This window comes from Leishmania martiniquensis, chromosome 31, assembly GCF_017916325.1.
Source record: "Leishmania martiniquensis isolate LSCM1 chromosome 31, whole genome shotgun sequence".
In the NCBI taxonomy this organism is placed as follows: Eukaryota; Euglenozoa; class Kinetoplastea; order Trypanosomatida; family Trypanosomatidae; genus Leishmania; species Leishmania martiniquensis.
In genome coordinates this window covers 791,921-814,640 of record NC_090166.1, presented here as the reverse complement: position 1 = coordinate 814,640, position 22,720 = coordinate 791,921, and the positions used below count along the sequence as shown (strand labels likewise).

The 22,720-nt window shown below is 59.5% G+C and overlaps 2 protein-coding genes across 2 annotated transcripts; both read left to right on the top strand.

The window, feature by feature from the left end:
- Positions 1-9,326: 9,326 nt before the first annotated feature.
- Positions 9,327-14,408, top strand: LSCM1_01457 (uncharacterized protein; the record flags this gene model as incomplete). Its single annotated transcript, XM_067319068.1, has 1 exon — positions 9,327-14,408. One exon carries the CDS (start codon positions 9,327-9,329, stop codon positions 14,406-14,408), a length of 5,082 nt encoding a protein of 1,693 aa, XP_067176347.1.
- A 2,939-nt stretch (positions 14,409-17,347) lies between these two features.
- Positions 17,348-20,797, top strand: LSCM1_01456 (uncharacterized protein; the record flags this gene model as incomplete). The annotated part of the gene is made up of 1 exon (XM_067319067.1): positions 17,348-20,797. One exon carries the CDS (start codon positions 17,348-17,350, stop codon positions 20,795-20,797), a length of 3,450 nt encoding a protein of 1,149 aa, XP_067176346.1.
- Between the last annotated feature and the right edge of the window lie 1,923 nt (positions 20,798-22,720).

The window sequence follows — 22,720 nt, the reverse complement described above, 5'->3', positions numbered from 1 at the left end:
GCGACTTGCGAAGGAGGTGCGGAAGGGGTGTGAGACACGGGGTCCCGACGCAGGCGCTCGAGTCGGCGCGTTGCTGGAACGCGTGCCTTTGCGGCTGCCTTGCACAGCCGAGTGAGATGGGCCTGTGGGACGGGTGTACGCAGAGGGAGCTTTAGTCTTTGTGTACGTTGTGAGCGCGTGAACACCGAGAGAAAAATCTTCACCCACTTCATCCTTTTTTTTCAACTTGCACATTTGTTTCCTTCTTCCTGCTGTATGGTCGCCTCACCGGCTTGGTAAAGGCATCCTTTCTTTTCCGTCTTGTGCGTGCGCGTCTCCCTCTCTCTCTCTCGCAGCGCCAAGGGGGAAGATGAGCGGAAGTGCCAGTGGCTCCCTGCGCATCAGTTTCTTCACGTGCACTAGTCGCCGATCCGTTATCGGATACGGATGTGTCGCCCGCCGCTGCGTTTGGTTGACTTGCCTGCATGCTCCTGCCCGATATTTCTTTTTTTTCCTGCTCTCTTTTCTCTCTGACAATCAGTGCTGACCTAATGCTTCATCGTTGCTTTTTCTTGTGTGTGTGTGTAAGTGTGTGTACGCGCCCCAGCTTCCTTCTTCCTCCAGCTTCCTCACAGGCCGCCGCTTCCCTCATAGCCACGACAACCTGCCGTCGGACGCGGCTCGCAGAAGCCTGATCACGGGCGAAAAACGGGTGCGCGCATGAAAAGGGCTGACACTGTTTGCTTTTCAACTAGAGCTCGTGCGTGCGGAGCTTCTCGCCTGTCTGCACATGCGTGTGTCTGTGTTTACCGCTAGCACGACGGAAGTGGAATCGAAAAAGGGCTTGCACGGACGATGCGATGCTGTGTAAGAGGCCGATCCGAGTGGGGAGGAGTCTGTCTCTCTCAATTTTGGTGCGTTGTTGTATACCTCATCCTCTTCCTTTGTTCCGTTTTCCCCCCTTTTTGCGCTCCCCGCTCTTCCCCTCTGACAACTCTCAATGCGCCTCTGCGCATCTGTGTGTGTGTGTGCTTGTGCGCAAACCTCTCTTCCCCCTTGTTGCGTGCTTCCTCTCTGTGGTGCTCATCATCTGCTCCGTTTTCTTCTCCTCCCCCTCCTCCTCTCCCTCTGTTTGTGTGTACCGTTCCGGCTGCGCCCGTGTACTTTTTCTTTTTTCTTGTGTGTGTGTATGTGTGTGCATTTGTGTATTTTGCTCTCGGGGCACACAGAAAGGAAACGCACGCCAAATCACCACTGCGGCTAAGTAATGATGCAGAGACGTACGGCGCTGATTCGTCCCAATTCAACGAAATAGGAAAAGGCGCACCACCCCCATGAACCGTACGTCCCTTTTTTTTCCTTTCTCTGCCGTCCCCTTCTCTCTCTCTCTCGTCTCTTTCGGTTTTGGCGCGCATTTCTTCGTCTCACTTCGATAGTTGACTCTTTTTGTGTTTCTCTCGTTCGGTTTCTTTTTTCTTTTGCTGTGCGTGCGCTCTCTCTCTCTCTCTCTTTGTCCTTTTTTCTTTGTTCGACTCTGTGTCGCCTCCTTCCTATCCTTTGCCGCTCTCCGAAATCAGAAATCCGGTGTGCTCTTCACCTCCCCCGTCCCAACCCGCCGTACGTTTCGCTTCCTTTCTCTTTGTCTCCACACCAGCGGCATCGGCTGAACAGGGCCAAGACAAGGGTCAGAAATGCCCATGTGCAGCTTTTCTAGTCCCTACGCTACCCTCTTTCTATTCCTCCTCACGCACCTCGTAAGCGTGCAGGATAGGCCGTGACAAAGAGGGGGGAGGGGAAGGGGACGCACACTTGTTTTGCTTCACCGTCTATGCCACGGTGAACGAAGCTCAGTCATCGCCATGTGCGCGCGCGTTACGCGCGTGAACGGGCTTTAAGCAAAAAAATCAATGGGCTTGAGGAGTAGAGGAGACGAAGCAGGCACGCACTCACTCGCTCTTCTTCCTTTTTTTTTTATTCCCCTATTCCACTTCTCCTCCTAAACGGTTCGGGGAGGGACGCCTCGGCCCGTCCGTTTTGGATGATGTATGCATGGCCCCTTCTGTACGCTTACAAAAATTCGCGCTTTCTCTTCTCGAACAGCGCGCGCGCACACACACATCGCAGAAGCTTTGCACTCTGCTGGAGGGAAGCCGCAGAAGGTAAGCTCTGGGCTTGCCCCCCTCCCCCCATCTTTTCCCTGAATGTTTCTGCTTTGTGCTAACGGTGTCCGATCGAGTCTTCTGCGTGACTGATCTGCCGCATTGAGAGCGACGGAAGCGGCTGGGCGCTGCTTCGCTTTGATATTGGCGGTGTTGCTCGTTCTCTTTGCCACTTGCCCCTCTCCCCTTTTCCACCGCTGCAAGGTACAGTGCAAAAATAAAGGGAAGCAGCTATGCAGAGGAAAGTGTGAGGAGGTGACTCGAGACAGTCAAGTAAGCGGGTGGTTAAACGGCTGCACCTCTTGTTGTTGTCACCGTTTTTGCTGATTGCACTCTCCCCCTTCCCCCACTCCTTCTCAAACGGTCCGCATGTAACTCTTTTCTTTCTCCTCATTTATGTTTGGCGTCCTCCCTCTCCTCTCTCAAGGGACGAGGGCGTGGCAGGCGTAGAGGTGGTGCGCACTCGCTTTCCTTCCCCTCCCCTGCACGCCTCTCCTCTCCACTCGCCCACGCCTGCCCTTCACTTTCAGATCGCCTTCGCTGGATCTCCTTGATGAGCGGCAGCTGCGCCCGCGTGTGAAGAGACGAACACTATCATTTTTCATGCACGCAGCTGTTGGTGCGCATGCAACGGCAGGCTGCTGCTGAGCGAGCAAAATCACGATAAAGTCGGGGTGGTGGTGGGAAGAGAGAGAGTGAGAGGACTGGGAAGCAAAAAAAATGGCCCGCCGCCCTCTCTCCCTCTCTCTCCCCCTCCTCTCTGTAGAGGGCTCCTTTGTTCTGAACTCAGTTTCATTGGCGAACACCGGTCGATTGTATTTTATTTCGCGTGTCTGTCGCCTTTGGTGCCCCCCCCTCTTTGTCTCTCTCTCTCGCTCTGTTTCTGTCTATCCTTTTTTTTCTCCCGTTCCTTTGCCCCCTCCCCCTTCGTCCGCGATCTTCTCCACATTTCCTTTCTGTCTGAGTGCTGCAAGGCATACCCTCTCCGCCCACTTTTAAAGCAGTGCCCAAGAGGGAGGGGAGGGGGCGGAGCGAAACGCGTATCCACCGCAAGGAGCGCATCAACGTGTACGCATACCAGCGAAGCGTAAGGAAACACGCACTTGCAAGAGAGCGACAGAGCACGTGCGTTACCGTAGCGTTGCAATTTCGTGCGCTTCGAGCGCTGCCTTTCGTCTTGGACATTTTTTCGCTGTGGAAGCGTTTTTCCTGTCAATGTGCGATCGGCCAGACAAAAAGAGGGACAGAGCGGATCCATAAGGGCCATGGCTGTCTCTCCCTTCTCTCGTTTCTCTCTCTCTTTTCCGTGATGCATGAAGAGCAGAGGGCGCTTGAGGGAGAGGACGGGGTGGGTGGGTCGGTGGCGATGGCGGAGGCCTCGCATATGTATTTTCACACGTGTGCGCTGTGACAGCAACATGCGTGACTGTGCAGTTGTATGGATGCGATTGGGGTGAGTGGGGCGAAAGCGGGAGAGCATAGACGCCTGTGCTTTTTTCTTTGTGACAGCCGGCCATTCCCCCCCTCCTTCCCCAACTCGATGTATACCGCATGTACACTCATCACTTAAGGGCCGACCGCCGCCCCTCCTCTGCCCTCTCCCTTTGCTTCTCTTTCCTTTACTGCAGCTCAACTTCGTGTGGGCACAGGGGGGGGCCGCGCCATCAGCCTCAGCGCTGAGGTCTGTGCGTGGGCGTGCCGCAGAGCAGACTCGGGACGTCTGCTCGGATGGCCACGCGACGAACTCCCCAAACGGGTGAAAAATGAGCGAGACGAACGGCACCACTGAGGGGAGGGAGGGCGACAGGAGCGGGCAAAAAGAGGGGGGACGTCCACCCGTGCGTGCATCGGGCCTCCCCCCTCCCCCCGAGACGTCCTCAGTCGCTGCTGCTCGCCTCATGCTGCTTTGTATTTCCGAATGCGTCGGCGTCTCCTTGGCGAGGGAGTGAGCGTGTGTGCCGGCAGACTTACCTATCGAGGCGGGTGTGTATGAAGGGCGGTGCGTGGGATCGTCGTGTGCCTTCTCAGCTCGACAGGGTACGCAAACCTTTTAATGCGCGGGGGGGGGACGCCTCGCAGCGTAAAGGACGAGAACACACAGAAAGAAAACGCAATCCATCGGCTCGTTGAGTACGGCGAACATGCGAGCGTTTCGCCTCGTGCAAGCGACGGTGGAAAAGCGGTGCTCGCGCACAGCTGAGACGCCCCTCTCCAAAGGCGGACCCAAGCATGCACGCGCAGACACACACATATAAACAAAAAATAGGTAGGCTCGCAAATACAGGACGCGCCCGCCCACCGGGTGATTCGCTCACACTTTTTCCTTTGCATCAGCACGAAGGAGTATCCAATTTTTTTTTAGCCTGTGTTCTCTCTCTCTCTGTTTCTCTCGCTGACCTTTTCCATGGATGCCGTCAGGGGAAGTTGTATGCACATGCCTGTGCGTCCCGGGTGCTCGCGTGACGGTGGAACGTAATGCGCTCACTCATCTTCTTCGCGCGTCTTTCGGTCCCCTTTCTCTCATTCTTTTCCGTTCTAGTTTGGCCCTGTTGCACGTTTCGGCTGTTTACCTTGCTGACAGACGTGGGCGTGCTGATGGAGCTTTCCGTCTCCGCCTGTGTGCCTCTCTCTTTCTTGCTTTGCGTCCTCTACCAAGGCTGATACTTGTGCCTTTGAGCAGCTCTGCCTCTCTCCCCTCTCTGCTCAGTCTTCAAGCGTGTGGACGCACGTGCTTGGATAGCCGGGTGAGTAGGATGTGCGTGCGTGGATGCCGTCGGGCCTATGTGGTCGTCAGTGCCATGCACACAGCTCACTCATACGGAGCACGCCCCCTCCCTCCTCGCCTTTCAGCGACTATTTCTAGACGATCAACGAGCGAGCGTAATAGCCGTTGAGGGTGGTGGTGGTGGTGAGGAAATGTGCCCGTCTTTGCTGTTCTTCTGTTTTTATTTTCCAAATCGCCTGCGCCTGCAAAGGAAAGGGTGGCAGAGCCGCCGAAGCGAATCTCTGTGGCTGCGCCGCACTCGCGTCCACTCACACGCGAGCGTGTTTCGTTTTCTCTCGCACTTTTCCACAACGTCTTTGTGCGACAAGCGCCCCCCTCTCCCCCGTCTCTCTCTGCGTGTAGTGGTGTAGTGCGACCGACCGCCGGTAGGATAGCTGCTTTTGTGTTTACATTCGTTTTATGTATGCGTGCGTGTGTTTGCCCCCCTTTTCTTCTTCTCCAGTGTGCTCCTTCCCCTTTTCTCTGCGGCCGGTCTTACTCTGTGCGGGTGTCGGTACCCATCGCGGTGAGCCACGTGGGGCCTCCCCTTTCTCCCGTCTCCCGTCTCTTTCCCTCTACTGCGTCGTCTTTCGCTCCCCCACCCCTTTTCTTGCGGTTGCGTGTGAACGTTTTGTGCTTTGTCTTTTCTCTCCTCTCGTTGTCCATTTCGTTTGGGTTGTGCGCGCATCTTCTCGCCCTTTTTTGGTGTTGCTCATCTTCCCGTTTCACTTACTTGACCCGTGAGGCAGCAGCATCCTAAAAGCAGCGCCACTGCCACACGTACAGGCACACGCAATACGTTGGGCTAGGCAGTGCGCTTGCGACTGACTTGTGCACAACGGTAAGCTCGTATGGAGATGCCCTATCTCTTTCTCTCGGCTATGCAGGCGCTCGCAGAGCCGTACACCTCCCACGCACCTATACAGGCCCGTTGGTGTCCCCCTACTTTTTTTTTCGTCCGCTTGAGGCCTGCACTTTGCTTCTTCGAACGCCCTTCTCTGGGGGATTGCTCATCGCTAGTGTTGTATATATATATATTTGCGGGCCGCTATCCTTGACTCCTTTCTAGTTCACGGCGTGCGTGTGCGTGTGGCGTAAAAAATGACCAACAAAAGAAAGCAACTGCTTGAACATTGCATTGCCGACAGAAGGGCAGAGCTGAACGATGCATGTGCTGCTCCGGAGAACGCGGAGAGGGTGACAAGCTCGTCTCCAGAGTAAATGACAGGCGTGCAGGTGCGCATCGATGCTGGAGGCGTCCTCTGGAAGCCTAGAATGCTTCTTCACCCTGCTTCACCGCGGGTGGAAGTGGCCCCTCTCTTCTCCTTGCGTGACGCGCGAGAGAGTGGCGGGAGAGTGCACACCTACATGCGACAACTGCTTTTCCTATTCGGACCTCTAACCCTATCCACTCTCTCTTTTACCCCTGCCTCTGTGGCCTCGACGTGGCGCTTCTCTGCGGACTTGCGCACGGTCCCCTCAAGCACGGGCGCATACATCTGAGTACGCAAATTAAGTGGCAGACGCCGACTCCCTTTTTCTCTCGCTCCCTTCCATCAGCTGAGGCACGTATCCACCCACACCCACACCCACACACACAGACACAGTCGCGCGCGCCCCCCCTTTTGGAGCTCCAGCAGAGACACCCGAGCGCGCTTCAGTGCCGTCGGTGCCCGTCGTGCTCTTTTGTCTCGGTGCGCGGCGCTTTGCGCTCCTCTCCACCCCTTACTCTTTCCCACTACTTCCTGCTCATCATCCGCCTGCTGCCTCCCGTCATCTTTCCTCCTCCTATTTTCGTCTGTGCCAGCGCAGGGAGGCATCCTTGTGGCCTCCGCTACTCTTCTCCCCTGAGCTTAGCTTCTCATACCTGCGAGCTCGTGCTATCTCCTCCTCTCTCTCTCTGTGTGTGGGGAGCCTGTACTGCCCCGCGCAGCCACTTTCGCAGGCGTGCCCACACGTTGGAGGAGAGGAGCCCTGCCGCAACATCGCTTATCAGCTGGGGACGTGCCTGTGACTGCTTGCGTGCCGGTGCGCGCTGCCACGCCGGCTAAGGGAGAGGACACCCCCGGCGCAGCGAAGCGATACAGAAGGACAAGTCCTCGCAGCTGAGTGCAGACGTGGGGTGAGGAGGGAGGGGCCATCTCGAGCGCTCCTCTTTTGCATTTTCCATTAATTTTTCTGTTTTTTTTTCCTTTTCTTCGACCAGCATCTGCCGCTGCTCTCTCCATTCCGTCTCTCTCTCTCTCGACGTTTTCTTCCCTTTTTGCCTGCGCGTGCCGATCAAACCTCACAACGATCTGCTCGAGTGTGATCGCATTCCCTCCCCTCGCTCCTCTTATCTGTCTCTCTGTCTTGGTGCCTCCCTTTTTTTGTTGTCGTGCGTGTGTCGTTCCGCTGTTTACATTGAGGCTCTTTACATTTTTTTCCTTTTGGGGATTCTCTTCCCCTTTCCATTTTGCCCGCTCGTTCTCACCTCTGCTTCCTTTTTTTTTTCGCTTTGCGTTTGCTCTTTTCCGCCCCTGCGCGTGTGTTGGTACTGCTGAGGTAACGGCGGGCCCGTCTTGCCTTCGCTTTTCCGTTTACCGCGTCTGCTTGCGTATCCTCTCAGTCTTGCAGAAGACGACGAGTAAAAGGCGTGGAGCGGGACTACCGCGCGAGCGCCTTTGTTTTACTCGCTGAGCTCGAGGTCTTCACAGGATCGAAAGGGTGGCGAGAGACAGAAGCGAAAGAAATCGTACGCTAAACAAAGCCAAAGCCCTCCTCCCTCCCCCAAAAAGAAACAAAGAAAATAGTTGCTCCCACGCGTATTGCACACAACAACGCACGAATTGGTGAGTGACAACGGCACGCGCTGCTCATCGCTCATTTGCTTACTCCGGAACGTTTCTCCCCCTCGTCCCCCCTCCTCTTTCCTGCGAACTCATAACCATTCAACATCGGCACCCCAACCCCATTTTTTTGCCTTTGCTTTTTTTTTTCGAAGCGCTGTCGTTCCTCAATCTGCAGCAGAGAAAGCCAACCACACTAGTAGCGTTGATCCCTTTTCTTCCCTTCTTTACGTGTCTTTGTGTACTGCCAGCTCCTCCTTTCCCCCTCCCCTTTATACGCCTGTGTAAGCGGGCGGTCAGCTTAAAAAAAAAAGTACAGTGCGGGTATCACCCGCCTGCCAAAACGTGCCGTGCTTCGTCAAACTGTTGCTCATCAAGCCTTCCTCCCCCCTCACCACCCAACACACACTCTGCTCGCCCTTTGCTCTCATTGACGCCATCAGCGCGACAGCGACGTGTCGGTGTATTCGCTACGCCCCTCTGCCGGTGGGTGCGTGCGCACCCAATACACACACCGCCAACACCAACAACAATAACAGTGAGGGCCCCAAAAAAAAAACAAGGCGCAGCAGAAATAAGGTGGTAATAAACTTGCAGAGACGAACCTGATTCACTCGCACACACCTTCCCCTCCCCTCCCCCTCTCGCACCTTCACACAGCCCACCTCTTCATCGCCTGCTCACTCCTTTTTTTCTTTTCGCTGGCTTTGTTTCCGTTGCTTCCATCCTCTGCCCCTCCCCCTTTTTAATTTATTTATTTTATATCTGTTCCCCACCGCTCCCAGAACCGTTTCATGTTCGTTTTTTTCTCTCTCTCTCCCTCTCCTCTCTGTTTCTGAATCTTTGAGCGTTCCGTCAAGCGTTCCCCCGTTTCGTGTGCGCTTTTTGCGCCTCTCTCTCTCTCGGGCTACACGAGCAAACGTTTGTGTTCCATCGCCTCCTCCTCTTTCCCTCCTGTTTTTTTTCTTCGTCGTGGTAGTTTTCCTCAGTCGCTCTCCATTTTTCCACCCTGATCAGCTTTTCTTCTTTCCTCTGCCATCGTTGATTTCGCGACGGTCGCTGTTGCCTTGGTGCGCTCTCTGTGGCGGTGGCTACGCGTTGTGCTCTGAAGGAGAGAGTGTGTGTGTGTGTGGTTGCGTTGCTTTCGCCCCTCTTCCTTCACTTTTGCTTTCTTCTCGTTTCGTCCCCTCCCCCTTTCTGCTTCGCCTTCGCTGTTTCTATGCGGAGCGCCCCTCTCCTGGCCTTAGGTGAGGCTTAGGGCGAGCTCTTCATTGGCCGCGTATCGTGCGAGCACACGCGCACGTTTTGCTTCACTTTTTTTCCGCTCAGTCCTTCTTCGCTTTCCTCTTGTGGCGTGAAAGGCTGCGCTTGCTGTCGTCATCTTCTCAGGCGTACCCCATCTGCAGCCTTCTCGGTCTCTGGCAGTGCACCTTTTTTGAGCCGGAGAGTTGGGGCGTTGGGACGCACAAGCGTACTCGCACCGCCTCTCTTGAAACGATAAAAAAACAGGCACCATCGATCTTGCTGGCACAGAGGGAGGTCCGAGACAGTGGCACATCATCCTTAACACCACTAGCCTGAGCAAGGGGCACAGGGATGGGTGCCGCGCCGAGCCGTGAAACGGCGGAGCGCTGTCTTTCGCAGCCGCCCTTCTACGGCCAGCGCCAGCAGATTGCCCTCATTCCGCTCCTGAGGAAGTTCTTCCCAAGCCCAGACTGCCCTTTGTTTGTACAGCTTTACGAGGCGCGGTGTGACCCGGCGGTGCGGTACTACTACTACGCGAATGATGGCATCCGAAAGGCGCAGTCGACGCCGGCCTCGCCGGCGTCTCCGATGGCGCACGCGGCGCACGAGAGCGTCGGCGACGTCGCCTCACCGACCTACCTGGCTGAGGTGATCGGCAGCTCTCCCGTCTACTGCCCGCCGGCTGACGTGTTTCCGTCTGTGCCCATGACGCGGGAAGCCATGTATGATGCGTATATCACCAACGGTGGAGAGCGAATGGTCTACGAGACAGACATGGAGATGCTGCGAGCCTACCGCGCCGATGCGACCTCGGTGCGACCGCTCCCATGCGCGGTGGCGTTCCTCTACCACCGGCCAGCCTCTGAGGCAAGCCCCACGAATTCTTCTGCTGCGTGGGATGCCGGAAGTGAAAAGTTCGCAGGGACGGCCTCCTCCACTGATGCGGCGTCTGGCACCACCTACAGCTTCCCTGAAGACTGCACGGATGTGCTCGGCTGCTACGTGAAGGCGACGGGGTTTGTCGGCGACGTGCACGGGCTGGGCGCATCGAGCGCGCGGAAGCTGCCGGACTACGAGATGCAGATGTTTCTGACCAAGTCCGCCGGCGATCACCACCGCACGCACGTCCTTCTCACGGCGGTCTACACGTACGCAGAGCAGTGGCAGCGCGCGTGTCTGCACTGTGTGCCCTGTGACCTCATGGCGAAGGAGTTGGCGCCAGCGTCGAAGCAAGACGGCGGCGCGGCTGACAAGGATCTCGGTGACGTCTTCTTCTACTACAAGCGCTTTTCTCATCCACCTGAGATGCTCCTGGAGGCAAGCCGCACCGCCGCCTGCCATCGTGTGGCGAGGGCGGCATCGGCCGAGGGAAGTGGAAAAGGAAGCGGTGCGCTCGAGTCGGGCGAAAGGGCACAGTTTTGGGCACCGCCACCGCTGCCTTCATTATTCATGCGTAGCCGCCGGGCGAATGTGCCGCTGCTGTGCTTCCTGCGAGAGGTGCGCGCGTGTGCGCGCTCGTTTTTTCTCTTTTGTCTTCAATACCAGCGTGAGCACCAGGGCAGGCCGGGGCCGAGGCGCGGTGACGGCGGAGCGGATGGGGAAGCGGAGAAGCAGTGCCCCATCCTTCCTCCCGGCCAGGCAACTGGTGAGAACTGTTTGTTCTACATGCCTCCGCCGGGAAGTGCGCAGATGTGGCTGCAGGACGTGACCCGCGTGCCGCTGTCCCTTACCGAGGACGATGGCGAGGGTGACGGCACGGATACGGAGTCAATGCTGAACTTTCACGTGGTGGCGCCCTACGTGCGTGCATTGACTGAGTTCATAGTAGCCTGCTTGCTACACAATATCAACCCGCTGGAGGTCTTTCAGCTTTCAGCAGCACCGGCTGATGCGGCGGGTGCCGACGTGAAGGACCCCACCGCGACAGGGGAGGCACCTGCGGCTGTCGCAGGAGGTGTTGGTGCCTCTTTCCTCTCTTCCGCCACCGCAGAGATGATGGCGGGAAGCCCGACATCCCCACACTCCGTCTCTTTCATCCGCCTGCCGGACGAGGACATGCTCGTACAATCTTGGCCACCCAGCAACAGCGGGGGCGAGGCGGGTGGCGAAGCTTCCACCACCGTCACTGCTGCCACGGCAGCTTCTCCCTCAGGTGCCGGGGTACTCTCCGCGTGGCGGTCTCGCCACACCGACCGTCACCTCTTCTGGCCAGTGGGACCGGACATTTCGAACCGGCGCTCCGCCACGGCGGCGCTGCTGCACTGGTGCACGACTGAAGGGGCCCCCGTTGCTTGGGGGTACAGACCGGATGAAAGGAGCCGCGAAATGGCTGCAGGTGGCAGTGCGCCGGCAGAGGGCTTTCCACCTCCCTCCTGGGAGAACTACATGAGTACGGTGACCGTCAATGGGCAGAAAGAGGAGCTGCTGCGTTGCAACACGGTGCTCAGCTTAGTGCCGCTTCCAGCCAGGACACCCGCGGAGGCGCGCGTGCTGTGTGTGTGTCGTCTGCCGCTAGAGGAGCTGCTTCTCGGTGAGCTGCGCAACTCTAGCAAGATCGCCCGCGAGGCAGGGCCAGAGGACCTGCACTGGGTGCGGCAGATCGAGGGCGTCCGCGGTGATGGAGGCGCAGCGAGGTACACGGGCTGCGTCCTACGCGCGTCCGATTCGCCTGAGGAGGCGCCCAGAGATGTGATGGTTGGCAAGGGTTCGGGGCTACCGGTGGTGCCGGCAGAGGCCGACGGGATCATCGGTGACGGGACCTCGTGCCTCTGGCGGGTCAACCTGATTGAGCGCGTCTGCCGCATCATCGCTGTCACGCCGCAGTTCCTGAAGCAGACGCGGAAGAAGCACACTAAAAAGAAGAAAAAGTGGCAGCCCAAGGCGGATGTGGTGCGCGGCACGGCGTCGGACGTCTTTCGGCCTGTCGCCTCCCCCTCATCAACCACCGCCTCGGCCATGTCAGCGTCGCCGGAGACGGCGTCGCCCGCGCAGATGGATGAGGCGGGGTCGAGGGAGAGGGAGATTACGGCAGCGAGGGCCTTGATCAACTCAGCGCCACACAGACAGGAGGCTGTGGCGCTGCATGACGCACAGTCTTGCAATACTGCAGCCGCTCCGAGCCTTGTGGCGACCGGTGCCGCCACCACCGCAGACGCCTCAGCTACACCAGCGGCGAATGGTCAAAGAAAGGAGCAGAGGACGGTGGGCGTCGCCGAAGCGCCAACCTCTGCTTCCACCCGCAGTGCTTCTGGGCTGGAGGCTGGGGATGAGGGCGCGCCCCTTGCGGTGCTCAAGGATGACAATGCGACTGCCCCTGCAAAGATCGACACTGCTGGTCAGCTCCAGCCCACGAAGGGAGCCCAGACGACTTCAGCGGAGAGGAGCTCCAAGACAGCGGAGCCCGCAAGGGAGGGGCTACCTACCACCGCTCCTCAGCCTACTGCTGGGAAAGAAAACATGCAGCGCGCCTGGTCGCCATCCGCCACCCCAACCTTGTTGGTCGCCGGAAACGCAAAGGTGGCTAAGCTTGCTGCTGGTACTTCAGCGACCGCGGAGAAGACGAAGGAGAGAAAGACAGGCGAAACCGCTTCACGCAGTAGCACCGGGGGCGCCACCGAGACCTCCGGCGCCACCACCACTACTCCCACCCCTACACACGCCATGACCCCCAACACTGAGAAGCCGAGAGCGGCCCCATCACCGCTGCGATACATGCATCCTACGGTGCCAGCTGGCGAGCATGATGCGAAGAGCATAAACGGCAAGGCCAGCGCACTTGATAAGTGCCGTGCCCCTTCCTCTCTGAGCTCGTTGGATGGCGCCAGCGTGGCAGCTTACTCTCCGCATCACTCGCCAGAGTACAGTCGCTATCCGCACCCGCCGTCGTACAGCGCCTACCCGCTGCCGCCGCCATTGCTGCGAGGCTCCTGCGAGCAGTATGCCTGCGGCAATGGCTACAGCAGCCAAATGCCTCCACTACCGCCGCCTTCTGCAGGCCCCCACAGCGGTGTTAATGCCCCGTCAACCTACGGCGCCCAGTGCCACGGCTCCCAAGGGCATCCACCGTACGCCAGCTACGGCAGCAGTGGCGATCACAGCAGCCGCAATGCCTCTTCGTACTACTACCCAGGCATGAGCAGCGGGGCAACAGGCGTCGCTGACGCCAGCGGGCCGATGGGCGAGGGCGGCTATACGGATTCACTCTATGTGTACGCAGCACCGTCGCAGCAGCTGTTCCCACCGCATCAGCCGCAGCGTCACCCAGAAGCGATAGAGAGCTGCCCTGGTAAAAGCACGGCCTCCCTCACGCAACCCTACGACCTCTCCGCGAAGGATACGGGCAGCAGATACGAGACCGTCCGGCCAGTGGTCACGGAAGTCAGTCCCTCTCTTACACCGCAGGAGAGTGAGGTCTGCCTATCCTTTGCGACCTCAATCAGTCGACAGGGAACGGCGTCCTCCTTTCGGCACTATGTGGGCTCTGGAGCGGGCGGAGGCCTCAGTACTGCGGCTGCGGCGGACAATATGCCATACACCTCTGTGGCAGAGGTGGGAGGCGCACTTCGGCGCGCTAGTGAACCTTACGGCGACCCTGCCGCTGCTCTGCTTTACATGTCTCCCACGACGCATCGCCCCAGGCAGCACCACACATTCCCAATGCCGTCGCCGCTGTTGCTGCAGGGGTCTGATGCCTACTCGCTGCAGATGTCGCCTGACTTCGAGGACTGCCACAACGTGTCTGCGAGCTGTACCGACTCGCACCTGCATCTGCAATTGGACGAGCTCAACTCTGCCGCCTCGAACGGCAGCAGCACCCTGAGGGTGAACGGGCAGCACTGGCACCACACCTCGTTTGCAGGCAGCCTGTACCAGGACGGCACTACCGTGACGGAGGAGGTAGGCGTGCTGTGCGGCGAGGGCGGTGGCCCTGTGGGTGGGTCAGTGAATGTAACCGTGCGGGTACGCCATCACCACGGTCACGCGCATGCCAAAACGGCCAGCTTCTTCAGCGATACAACCACAGACCCCGCCAGTGGGCCGCATCACAACGACCTGCCATTTTCCATGAACGGCGGCACCTCCGCGGCGAGTTGCGGCGGCTCGGGCGTCCAGGAGGCCAGTCTGACCGGGCGGCAGCTGTCGCACAGCTTTACGAGTGCGGAGCCCTCGCCGACTTTGTCGTGGAGGGCGTTGGGCGCGGGTAATGGCTCTGTTCGCGAGCACAGCTTCACGGCAAGGGGCGATCAGCCCCACCACGTTTCAGTCGCTTGCCAGCCCAACGAGCGCCAGCTCCGCCACCATGCACCCGGCGCCGCTGCGAGCAGCACGCGCAGCGGCGATACGGCGAGCACAGCGCGGCTCATGGACAAGCGTACAGGAACGTACCGGTGGGATTGGCGCACGGCAGCGCTAGACATGGGGGAGGAGGACTGAGCGGCGCGACTGCGCTGTGTGTCGGAGTGTGCTCTATTTCCTGTTTCTTCTTTTTCTCTTCAAGCGCTCTCCGCTGAACAGCGCCTTGCGCCTTCCCCCATCTAAAAAAAAACGAAGCAAAACAAAAGCGGCGATTGAACTGGTGTGCTTGTGCGCATGGTTCGACCCCCGTGATGTCATTCGTTAGAGCCTGTGATTGGGAAGGGTGACTGCCATGTATGTCGCAGAGCTCTCTCGCTCTTCCCATCTCTTTTTTCTTTGCCGGTGGTGTGGGGTGTCTTCTCATACAAGCGCTTTGTTTTCCTATCTTGGCTTTCGCCCTCTTTCTTTCTCTTTATCTCTCTTCCCCTTCTGTTCCCGCTCTCGTTGTCGCCGCGGCCCTTGGATATATATCTTTATATATATATGTATGTGTGCGTGGTGGTGGAGAGGGAGGGAGAGGGGGAGGCCTCTCTCTCTCCCTCCCTCTCTCAGTCGACCACCCTCCCCCCGCCTTCACTCGTGTTGCCCTGCCGACGTCTCGTGAAGGGAGGTGTACGAGCTTCCTTCGCAGAGAGAACTTTGCTCCAACCATAGACGAAAGGGGAGGGGGTGGGCGGGTCATTTGTCGCTGCTTCTCTCTCTCTCAGGGGGTGACGATGCCCACGTGGGAGCGTTTTAGAGCTCCGTTTGCTTCCCGTGTTGCTTTCTGTGCGAGTGGCGGCTGCCTTTAGCGCTGCCATCTATTGCCGGTGCTTGTGCTTCTGCGCGACGTGTTGCATCTCCCGCAGCCTGTTATATATATATATGAGTATAAATAATTATATATATATAAATATATATTTATTTATATATACCACATCTCTTCCTAATCCCCTTTCCGTTCATCTCCTTTCCACCCTTTTACTCTTTGTGCTTGTTCATTGACCGCTGCTGCCAATGCGACTGTGACTGTAATCGTTGCGCTCCGCATCAGTATCGGTCTCCTTCACCCTCTCTGCGCTTGTGTGCTGATCTCTTTTCTTCCGCACTTTCCCTCTCTTTTTTGTGCGGTCGAATCCCCCCCTCCCACTATGACGGAAGAGGAGTGGCGGCGCTGACGCCTGCGAGCGTGGCATCTCGGGGAGGGGCCCAGCGCGCCACTCTCTGCGTGGGGGGGCGGGGCAGCCTCCTCCCCGTCTCTGCCACGGGCGGGCGGCCTCTGGCGGTGACCGGGTCGCGCGCCGGCTAAGTGGGGCGCCGGAGCGATCGGCCTCTACGGATGCCGACGGTGGCGGTGGGGGCTGCGGACGGCGCTGCGCCGGAGCGACCTGCATGTGCGAGGAATTCTGTGCTGTGCACGCGATGGGCGATGTGTCGGCGTGACTCGAGCGCATCTCAGCCTGGCGTGGGGAGCCTGCACCAGGTCGAGGGGGGTGCGCGGGGTGGCGGCTCGCATCATGGGAGTGACTGCGCGGCGACTTGCGAAGGAGGTGCGGAAGGGGTGTGAGACACGGGGTCCCGACGCAGGCGCTCGAGTCGGCGCGTTGCTGGAACGCGTGCCTTTGCGGCTGCCTTGCACAGCCGAGTGAGATGGGCCTGTGGGACGGGTGTACGCAGAGTGATGCTCGCGACCTCGAAGCGGTGACGGAACGGGCGCGGTGCAAGAGGACATGGAGCGTGTTAGAGGTGGCACGATGACATACGTGCCGAGTCGAAGCACCGAAACGTCACATGAACCTGCCGCCGCGATGTGCGCAGCGGATCGCAGAAAGCCCCTTGAGCTAAATTTTGCTTGTTTTGTCTCGCTTTTATTTGGCCTTGACGCGACGACGAACTGCTCAGTCGTCCGGGTCGGCCCGTCCGGCTGGCGAATTGTGCCACACCTCTCAGCGTCTTCCGCTTGCCTCCCCGCGCCCCCCCAACGAATACACTTTTCACTTTCATTCGCTGGCGAGAAGACGTCGAAGACGGCTATTGAGCAGATAATAAAAAAAGGAGAAGGGCACACCCACGTGTAGAAGAGCCCGGCATGAGGCGGAGGCGCGTCTTCTCGATTGGGCCCTTTCCCCGAGACACACCCACCCACACTCACACAGAAGTACCTCCAGCGCCTCTCCTCTCTTTATTTCTCTTTCTGTTGGCGCGTGGGAACATCTTCTCTGGACCCTCTACAAGGAGCATGTTGACCGCTGCTCCGACTGAAAAACGCCAGTGTGAGAGGGGGAGCGCGAAGTAAACAGCTGAGGCGCGCATTCACACATGCATAGCGTGAGAAACGAGGCAGGTGCTGGGCGTGCTCCTGCGGCGGGCTCTCTTCACGTCTCAGCATCGGTGGTGAATGCCGAAACGTTTCATGTTCCGCCTCTCACTGTCCCTAGGCTCACCCCCACCCTCTGCCCCGAATCGCTCGCTTGTCTCGTATTTCCCTCTTCACGTTTGCGTGTATGGCGGCCTTCACCCTTCTCCCCCATCTGCGCGCTGCTCCGGCTCACCCCTGGTTGCTGTGCGCATTACCACACCAACGCACGCGCGTGCGCCTTTTCCACTTCCCACACATTCTCACGGCTGTCGAGGCTGTGGAAGAGCAGCTGCATCTTGCGCAAGCACATTAACGCGATCAACTGCGAAGCGAAAACTGAAGGAGAGAAGGCGATTTGGGGCGTCGCGGTGACAAAGGGCAAAACGCCGCAGCCGAGTCAACAGCGGCGTACGCGGAACTCTCCTTCGAAGCTCAGGAGACCGTGTAAAAAGGGAAGGAAAAGGGCGCGCGAGAACGTTGCGGACAGATCGACCAGCGGTGGGCGCGATCTCTGTGGGCATTTCTTCGTTCCCTCCATCGCTTCTCCAAGGGCGCATCACATCCGTTGGCAGCGACCACCCCCTTTCCCCCCCCCTCTCCCTCTTTCGACGCACACACGCACGCACACACTTACACGCATCGGCAGACGTACTGTGTCGCGTCGGTGGCTCCGAAGGCCATGGGGGTCGCACCGAGCCGTGAAACAATCCGGCGCGGCTTCTTTAATGTGAGTCAGGCAAACCCGTCGGCCAGCGGCAGTGGCAGCGGCAAGCGCCAAGACATCATTCTCATCCCGCTCACAAAGGAGTACTTCCCAAGCCCCGACTGTCCCCTCTTTGTACAGTTCCACAAGGCGCGATGCGATGCCGCGGTGAATTATTACTTTCGGCGACCCGGCAACCCGGGCGACCTTAGCTGTATTCCCAACTACGCAAGCTCCTATCGATTGCCAGGAGAGGAGACGCGCGTGCAGCGGCGCCGCCGTCGTCAGGAGGAGCGTGAAGCACGTGCCGCTGCCGCGGCTGCGGCTGCCGGGCCGGTCGCGGAGGCTGGGCTACAGTCTGATCTGCACGCTGACGGGCTGATGAGGGAGGGGGATCGCAGCAGCAGCGAGGACGACGACGGAAGCGAGGATGACTCGTACCCCTCACGCGAAGCTCTATACCGCGGCGTCATCGAGCACGTCGAGGAAATGCTCTTCGACACGGACGCGGAGATGCGGCACGCCTATGAGTGGGCGCTCGCGCACCCGCGTACCACCATGGGGCCGGACGGCAAGAAGCAGCGTAAGGTGCTGCCCGTCCTGTGTGCTGTAGCGTTCCGGTCTGATATTAGCAAGGTGCTTAACTTGCACAATGCTCTTCCTGGCGGTGCTGCGACGCGGTCGTCGATTCCTTTGCCCTCTGCCGCCCCGCCGACCCCGTCCTACTCCGCCGGTAATGCTTCCGTCGCCGGGAGCAACATGCAGGCGGCACTAGAAAATGGTGTGTATATGTTCGGCTCTATCATTAATATTGTCGGCTGCTTCGGCTTTGCCTCGATGCAGGAGGACGTGGATGACGCAAGGCGCGCGTCAACGCAGGCGCCGGCCATAGCAAACCAAGCGACGAGTCTGCTCACTCCGGGCTCCATGCAGGCAACCCCGCTGACAGCAGGGGGCACGTACCACAACGACCCGTACTCCTTCACCAGCAGCCAGGCGAGCAGCGGGAGCGCAAAGGCGGCGTCGTCGATGAATAGCAGCGGCACGCTTCTGCGCGCGCGCGGGACGAGTAAAAATGGCTGCCGCTATCTTGCCCGCATCGCCGTGTCTGAGGATATGATGACGTTGCCACCGCCGGTGGCTGCCCCGCTAGCGGCCATGGTGTTTCTCACAAAGTCTGCCGGCGAGCAGAACCTTGGTCGCGTGACGTACATCGCTGCCAGCACCTACTATTACCAGATGATCCAGGCGGGGCTCATCGAGCGGCAGCCCGGTGTGCGAATGGAGGGCCCCATCACCTATCCGAGCCCTACAGCATCCGTAGGGCCGTCTCTGCCCCCTTACGACAACGGAGCTGACAAAGCTGCTTCCTTGCCTGCCGCGGATGCGCTACCACCGATGTACGGTGCTGCCGGCGGCGGCGGCACCACATCTTCGCCTGTCGCACCTCTACTGCCGTCCACCGCCGCACAGGGCCCGCCGCGGCCCTTCCTGCCTCCGATGGAGACCTTCAGCTTCTCGAGCCTCCTCACGAACATACCGATTCTCTCCTTTCTGTACGAGATGAAGTGGCGCTGGGGCTACCTTGGCGTGCTCAAGGGCGGAACCCCAACGGCCGGCACTAGTCGCAACAGCAGCTTCAGCGGGGGCTTGCCGGGCCACCACATGGATATCACGACCGCGCGCGGCCCGGGCAGCATGATGGGCAACCACAGCACCGGCGGCTTGGCTGCCATTGACCGGAGCGTGGGCCAGGGTGTAACGGACGAGATGGAGATGTGGATCACAGCGGACCAGATGATCCATGGCCGAATATCGAAGGATCTGGCACAGCGCTTGTGCTGGTCGCTCGCGGAGCGGCCGGAGGTCATGCAGGAGCGCGTGACGCAGCTACCGAGCGAGGAGAGCGGGTACTGGCGTTACCGCGGGTTGGTGGATCAGGCGCACCCGCCGCCCACTCCAGAACCGGGGCGTGTCGTGACAATACACCCGAAAGACGTCTACGTCATGGGCAGCGATGTCTTACCGGGCTTCAACGAGGGCGACATTCTGCGCTTCGACCCGGGCCACATGGTATGGTTCGCAGACCACTCGATACCACTCGAGGGTGTCGTGCTCGCGGCGATGCGGCCATACTGCAAGCAGGCGCGTGAGGCGGACTCCGACGATCCGGCTTGGGTGACGCGGGTCTGCGACCGCGACGAGGCCGAGGCTTTGCACGGTAGCGAAGGGGATGGGTGGTACCCGCCCCCGCGCGCGAATCCGGAGCAGCTGATGCATCTACAGTTGAACCCTGGCACGGTGCACATCCACGAGCACGTTGGAAATTTTTATGTCTACCGCTTCGAGCGAGACGGCAGCACATACTATCACGGAACGGTGCCGAACTTTGCGAACCCGAACAAGAAGAAGCAACCCGTCGCTGGCAGCTCGCCCGGCGCCTCTGCGTCAGGGACGCACTGCAGCCACCACCCCTCGCCATCCACTGCGCCGCTAGCGACTTTTCCGTGCGCGTCCTCGGCGGCGAGGCCGCCGCTGGTCTCGCCTGCCTCGGCGCCCGCTACAAGCGCCAGCAAGCCGGCGAGCGTGCCGGTACCCAAGACGATTGCCAGCGCCCTGTTCTCACTGCTACCGGCGTCACGCACAACGACAAGGGAGAGCAGCACCGGGACCGTCGATGCGAGTGGTAGTGCGGTGGCAAGAAGCGGGGCCGGGGAGCATGGCTCGCAGGCCTTCTCCCAGACAGGCGCAGCTCCTGGCGTAGGTAACACGCCGGCAGCGCCAGCGGCGAGGTACCTCGCCACACCTGTGATATCATCCGCCTCATCGGAGGCGATGAGCACGGCGCGGCGGTGGGTGCAGGCACTGTACAGCTACGCCTACGGTGCGCCGAATATGCAAACCACGCGCCGCGGCCCCAGCGCGGCGAGTCCAGCCGTCTCCGCTGCTGGGCCGTCGCGCCCGCCAGTCATGTGTGGAGTGGCGATGCCTGGCGCGGCCAGTGCCAACCACAACAATGGCAGCTACCCGTCGACGCCAGCCCACGTCTCGCGCGGGATGACGCCGACCTCGATGAGCGGGTCTGCTGGGTTCCCAAACGCGCTTGCTCTTGATGTGGCAGTGTGGCCACCGCAGAGGCTCATGCCATCCGTCGCCACACCGCAGCTAAGCCCGGTGGCTGGTGCTGTTCCGTTAGGCACTCCTAGCGCACCAACGATGCCTGGGGGCAGCAGCCCCGCAGTGGTTCGGCACTCCCGCTCGTCCTCGCGGACGCAGATGCCGCATACTGGTGCGCCAGCCTCCAAGGAAGACTCGCCTGCAGCGCCGCCTGGAGGCATCACAAGCATCACTGCCACCTCCGCTTCCAAGCCTATCAAGCGCTACGTGGAGGGTGGCAGCTACGAGTGGGACTGGCGAACCCAATAGGCCTGCGGGCGACGTCCTCATCAAAGGCAATCGACGCGACTAAGGACGAGGAAGTGGCGGCACCTCTCACATGCTTGCCCGTGCCCGGCCGCCTCCAGCGCGTCGCCCTGGCTCCTCCCCAGTCGCTCAGCCATGCCGAGCCGGTCGTCTTTCCTCGTGACTCCAGCCTCTGCTGTGCGCCGTCCCCCTCCTTTCTCTCTCCCCGATGTGCACCTCTCTGAGGATCCTCATGCCAGGCGCCGTCCCCCCCCGCCCCCTCCACGTCTCTCTGCCCTCTTCGAGGAGGGCGCGGTACACGCGATTCGGGCTCACCTGCAAATCCTAACGAGAGAGGGAGGGCATAAAGAGAAGTCCGTACTGCACTACGCGTGCAGGTGAAGCGAAGGCGCGCCAGTGCCCGCGGCGGGAGGACGGGCCTTACCACTGCAGTCCCCCTTCCCCGCCGCCTCCAATAGCGCTATCGTCGCATGCGCAGCTGCGGGGGATGCCGCACACAGTGGCGCATTCTTTTGCCCCCCTCCCCCTCGTTGCTGTTGCTTTTTTTTTGTGTCTCTCTCGCGGCACAGCGGCCCTCACGGCGGTCATTCTGCAACGAGTGCCCCTCACACTTTGCAGTGGAAGAAGCTGTTCAATATGCGCGTCTGCCCTTCGAGGATAACAGCCTCCCCCCCCATACACATATATATTTCCCCTCGAGCGTTGCTTTGTTTCCCTCAGCGGTGCTGTGGTGGCGCGTTTTCGTTGCCTGACACTCCCGCTGGCGTTTTTGCTTTCGGTGCCGCCTTGTTTTGGTTGCTGATGTCGGTTGATGGGGGGGGCAAAGTTTGGGCCGGTTGGGGTGGATGGGGGTAAAGGCCAGTGCCGCTATATGAAGCAGGGCAGTGAAGGGATACAGCAGGGTGTGTATGTGTGTGCTTGCGTGGCCCATGTGCTCTCGTACCTCCCTCCTCCTCTCTGCGCGTATGCTCTTGTTCTTCCACTCTTCGTTCGTGGGCCTATCGCGTTACGCCACCGTAATTTCTTCAAATTCGCAGGCGACAGCAGCCAAAAGGTAACAGTATGCAAACACACAGACACAACTGCGCCTACAGAAATGGATATCAGCGCGGGAGCGAAACGAAGGCGCGCAGAGACTCGCGCAGAGCAGTCAAGCGCCAATGACGTAATCAAAGCTAAGCAAAGAGCGGAGACAACAGCAACAGCAATGGACATGCAGAAGGAAGTGTATTTCGTTCGGATGCATCGAAGCGGCAAGAGCTTGTACGACGTGGTGGGGGCCGGAAGCTCCCCCTTCCTCCTTTTCGCTGCTATGTGAGGGTAGTGTCTTCTTTCTCTTCCTTGCTGCACACGTGGATGCCTCTGTCACTCTCCGGCTTGAGCTCCCTTTTTTTCGTTGAAGCATGATGCCACCCCTTTTCACGGCAGATCTGTAGCCAAGCTTCTCTTTCCCCCCTCCCCTCTCCTTCCTCTTCCCTCCTCCTCCTTTACGTAAGCGTGAGCCGCTACGCTGGCGCCCGAAATTCGGCCGAAGGTGCGGATGCCTTTTATCTTTGATTCACTCTCCAGCTTGGATTTCTCCAAAGTGCCGTAATGCCCGCCGGGCCCCCTCTTCTCCCCCTCCGCTCACAGTGCACGGCGTCCCGTTCGCTGCTCTTATTCGTCGCTCTCTCTTGCTTTCTCTCTGCTAGCGTGCGTGTGTTGCGGGCGTTGGCTTCACGCGCGTGGGTGTCGCTTTCACTTCTGTTTCACGTACGCATTTACTGGGCGACGAGGTCACCCTTGCGCACACGTGCAAGGACGAACAGTTCACGACGCGGCGCTTGCGGCAAAACTTTCATCGGCATCCAATGCCGGCGGTCTAGAAGCACGCCTTACCGCACACCACCACCATCACCACCCTACTCCCCGAACACGCATGAGTGT